General features: G+C 43.9%; 1 protein-coding gene across 1 annotated transcript in view; it reads right to left on the reverse strand.

Annotated features, from left to right (window-relative positions):
* Positions 1-1711: 1711 nt before the first annotated feature.
* LOC104810565 overlaps positions 1712-5051 on the reverse strand; it is a 5206-nt gene continuing 1866 nt past the window's right edge. Inside the window, exons 2-3 of the mRNA XM_019202202.1 lie at positions 4185-4924; positions 1712-3710 (exon numbers count right to left, since the gene is read on the reverse strand). Of these exons, the coding sequence (XP_019057747.1) occupies positions 1712-3710; positions 4185-4924 (2739 nt within the window). The remainder of the gene's footprint in view (positions 3711-4184; positions 4925-5051) is intronic.

Raw genomic sequence — 5051 nt, forward strand, 5'->3', positions numbered from 1 at the left:
TTTTTTCGTTGTTTTCTCCCGGAGACTTCACTGCACCACCTGATCCTGAAATGGACAAAACAAGGACCTACTCTGCCCCTAGACGACTCATATGCATGTGAGTTCGGATGATAAAGATCCCAATCACTCATAAAATTCTCAAGTAAAGATGGTGTGATCAAATCCCCCCAGACTTGAACATTTGTTCGTCCTCGAACAAAAACACATGATCATGAAAATGTCTAACGTGTGAGAGGTTATGATCAAACTTGAATGGGATCTAAGGTTGGCTTGTATATGCGGGTAAAAGTTACCGTGAATGGAATCGAGTTTAGCGTACTCTAACCCTCTAGCATTCAAACAAACGACTACTAATGGAACTTCTTTCGCCCCCGTGGTCTAAGGTAGATTATACGCATCTTGCCGAGCATGTCTCTCAAACACATCTTATACAATCTCTGTGTATGATCTAACCCATATTTTTGTGATTCTACCTCGCCCTATTCTTCTTCCTTTATTCATTTTTTTTTCTTTTCTTTTCTTTTCTTTTTCACTTTTTTTTTTTTGAAACATCCCGGGCTTCTAGGACGTTGAAGTTGACGAGTGACATACCTTTTTGGTATTTTCGCCCCACAACTTAGACCCGAGCCATCGGTTTCTAATGCACTCATGTCCTCGAATGATTTTCATTAACGAGCTAATGACAGCGGAGTGTCGGGATGCTACTCTATTTATTCGGGCTTTCTTGTATGCTACGGGCTTACTAAACTTAGAGATAGAAGAATGGTTTTTGGGGAGACGTTTGTGCTTGGTTCGTAGCTTCTAATCCGCCTAGACCTTAGGAGGTAAATAATCCCACATAACAATCGCTCGTTCTAGGACTAGATTGACTATTTCTGCTTCACACGACAATCCATTCAGCTACTAAGGGGATCCCAAGTCCGATTTCTTAAACCTTCAAAACAGCCTCGCTCTACTCCTCCCACATCATCATTTGACCAACCTCTTATGCAAATGAGTGTATGCATGCCTATACCTATATGAACTTGTGCAATATGCAACCTAAGTAGAGACCTATCGTGAGACTCAATATACAAATGCATGAAGATGCACATTTTTTTTTTTTTGGATGAGAATGCAATTATGTAATGCTCACAAGGCTCAAAACTTTGTTAGTGTGTCCCCCCCAGCCTTGATTCAGGCACCCGGTGTCGAGTCGATGTCAAACGGAAGAAGAAAAGTGGAAGGGTTTTAGATGTGGAACCTGATTGAAGAGTAGAACTCATCCATGGAGAGCTTCTCGTCCTTTGAGCGTCTTGCAAAGAAAAGAAAAAAAAAATACAAATGCAATGCTAGGGGTGTAATGTTAGCGCAAATGAGAATCGGAAAATGATGAGATGTATGAGTTGGTGAAGCTCAGAAATAATGGGAGGGCCGCCCTAAATTTTGAAAACTGTCATTTTGCTCAGAAATATCAGGAGGGTAGCCCGAAAATGAGAGCTGGTAGCCCGAAAATGAACTGATTCACAAAATTTCCAAAACTTGAGCGATCGCTAGAGAAAAACAGAAGGGTACGCCTGGTTCTTCTAAGAAAGAGTTGGGGTAGACAAAAAGGGTCAAAATGTTGGGGGGTTTTGAATTTTTTTGATATCTAAAACGGAAAAAGGTATTTACAACCTCGAGATGCCCCCGAGAGCGCTGTTTTTCGGTCTCAGCTAGACCATCCCACTTTTCACTCGTGAAACGGAATCACGAGGGCTAAGGTGCCTCTCGGTCCGAGTTCATTTCCTGGGTTGTACAGTTTAACTCTCTGAGCATTAACCAAGAAAGAACTTCCCTTTCCATCATCGAGCTCGATAGCACCATGAGTAGTAACCCTCTTAACTTTAAAAGGACCAGACCAACGAGATTTTAACTTACCTGGAAAGAGGCGCAACCGCGAGTTGAAAAGTAGGACTTGATCATCCTCCATAAAAGTGCGGTGGAGGATATGTCTGTCATGCCATTTTTTTGCTCTCTCCTTATAAATCCTTGCATTCTCGTAAGCATCTAGCCGAATTTCCTCTAAATGGTGTAGCTCTAAAACCCGTTTCTCTGCTGCCGTCTTCCAATCATAGTTCAAAGTCTTGATGGCCCAGTAAGCCTTGTGTTCCAATTCCACGGGTAAGTGACACGCTTTTCCGTACACAAGCTGAAAAGGGGTCATTCCAATCGGGGTCTTGAAGGCAGTCATGTATGCCCAAACCGCATCCTCTAGCTTCAATGACCAATCCTTTCTTGACTTAGCAACCGGCTTCTCAAGTATAGACTTGATCTCTCTGTTTGATACTTCCACTTGTCCACTCGTTTGCGGATGATAAGCGGTGGCAATCCTATGGTGGACACCATACTTTGTCAAAAGGGTTTGGATTATCCTATTAACAAAGTGTGCACCCCCATCGCTTATCACTACTCTTGGCACCCCAAATCTTGGAAATATTGTCCGTTTGAACATCCTTGTCACAGTGCTAGAGTCGTTCTTCGGACTTGCTAATACCTCAACCCATTTCGTCACGTAGTCCACAGCCACAAGGATATATAAGTTCCCGCAAGATGAGGGAAACGGTCCCATGAAATCAATACCCCACACATCAAACGGCTCCACTTCAAGTATGTAATGTTGCGGCATCTCATTTCTGCGTGAAATATTCCCTGTCCTTTGGCAAGCGTCGCAAGAACTCACAAACCGATGCACATCCTTGAATAAGGTTGGCCAATAGAAACCCGCTTGCAAAATCTTTGCAGCTGTCTTGGCCGATGCGAAATGGCCTGCGTAATCCGATGCATGGCAGTGGTGAATCACTTGCCGTACCTCCTCTTCGGGTATGCATCTTCTGTACAATCCATCTTTTCCCCGTTTGAAGAGGAAAGGTTCATCCCAAAAGTATTCCCGAACATCATGAAGAAACTTTTTCTTTCCGCTGTAGCTCAACTCCGGGGGAATCACCTTGGCTACCAAATAATTGACAAAATCAGCATACCAAGGGGTATCAGAACTAACCTCCAAAGCTAGAACTTGTTCCTCTCGCAGTGAGTCATCGATGGGCAACCTTTCGTGTACTTCTAGTCTTGATAGGTGATCGGCTACTGTGTTTTCCGTCCCTTTTCGGTCTCGAATTTCCAAGTCGAATTCTTGTAGAAGCAGTATCCATCGGATCAATCTCGGTTTGGCATCCTTCTTTGTAAAAAGATATCGCAAAGCTGCGTGATCTGTGTAAACGATGACTTTCGAGCCCACCAAATATGATCTGAATTTCTCAAAGGCAAACACCACCGCTAAAAGCTCTTTCTCCGTGGTGGAATAGTTCATTTGAGCATCATCGAGTGTCCTACTCGCATAGTACACCGCATGGTGTTTTCCATCTTTCTTTTGACCTAGAACAGCTCCTACCGCGAAGTCGCTAGCGTCGCACATCAACTCGAATGGAATGTTCCAATCTGGAGGTTGAATAATCGGTGGTGACACTAATGCTTGCTTTAGAGTCTTGAATGCTTGGTTGCACTTCTCGTCAAACACAAAGGGTACATCTTTTCCTAGGAGTGCGGTTAAGGGTCTTGCTATCTTTGAGAAATCCTTAATGAATCGTCGGTAAAACCCCGCATGTCCTAAGAAACTCCGAATGCCTTTGATGTTCATTGGTGGAGGGAGTTTCTCGATGACTTCCACCTTTGCTTTGTCAACTTCAATCCCCTTATCCGAAATCCGATGCCCCAAAACTATGCCTTCTTGCACCATAAAATGACATTTTTCCCAATTTAGGACCAAGTTTGCCTTGCTGCACCTGTCTAACACTCGATGAAGATTGGTTAGACACGCATCAAAGGAGGGTCCATGGACGGAGAAGTCGTCCATAAACACCTCCATTATATCTTCAATCACATCAGAAAAAATTGCCATCATGCATCTTTGAAATGTTACTGGTGCATTGCATAATCCAAAAGGCATGCGTCTATATGCGAATGTAACATAGGGACATGTGAATGTTGTCTTCTCTTGATCGCTAGGGTGAATAGGAATTTGGAAAAATCCAGAATCCCCATCGAGAAAACAAAAATACGAGTGCAATGCAAGCCTCTCTAGCATTTGATCTATGAAAGGTAGGGGGAAATGATCTTTTCGGGTGTTCGTGTTCAATTTGCGATAATCTATGCACATTCTCCACCCCGTGACAGTCCGAGTAGGTATTAATTCATTTTTCTCATTGGTGATGACTGTGATTCCCCCTTTCTTAGGTACAACTTGAACCGGGCTAACCCATGTACTGTCGGAAATCGGGTAGATGATACCCGCATCTAGCAATTTTAACACTTCTTTCTTAACGACCTCTTTCATGGTGGGGTTTAGTCTACGCTGGTGTTCTATGGATGACTTAGCCTCATCATCTAAATGAATGCGGTGCATGCAAAGTGAGGGACTAAGACCTTTGATATCCTCTAGCGTGTACCCTAAAACGTTCCTATATTGCTTGATTAATGCAATCAGCTTTCCCATTTGAACGTCATCCAGAGAGTCATTGACAATGATAGGGTATGTAGAGTTAGAACCGAGATAGACATACCTAAGCCCTTGTGGTAAGGGCTTTAGTTCCACCTTCGGTGCTTGCTCCGGGTCCCAATCAGTGGAGGGAGTCATCTTAGATCCTTGAGGTATGTCACTGAGGGTGTATGCTGTGAAATTCTGGCCTTTGTGGTTCCCTTCGAGTGTTTCATGAGTTGGTTCTCCATTTTTGCTCAGAAAAAATGGGAGGGTCGCCCTACCATGAGGATGGGCCGCCTCAAAATTGCATGACTCACTTGAGCTGACAGGGCGCACGCCCTTATGTGTGAGCGGGTCGCCCATTTTTTCTGTAAAACTTCCTGATTGCCCCATTTTCAGACTGGTCGCCCTAACATTAGGGAGGGCCGCCTGCAATTTCTGTGAACCAACTGAAACTGTAGAGAGGTCGCCCGTTTTTGTGAGCGGGTCGCCTGAAATTTCTGTAAAAATGTCTGATTCTTCCGTTTTCAAGCTGGCCGCCCTAAAATTAGGGAGG

Source organism: Tarenaya hassleriana, unplaced genomic scaffold (assembly GCF_000463585.1).
Source record: "Tarenaya hassleriana unplaced genomic scaffold, ASM46358v1 Cleome18, whole genome shotgun sequence".
Taxonomy (NCBI): domain Eukaryota; kingdom Viridiplantae; phylum Streptophyta; class Magnoliopsida; order Brassicales; family Cleomaceae; genus Tarenaya; species Tarenaya hassleriana.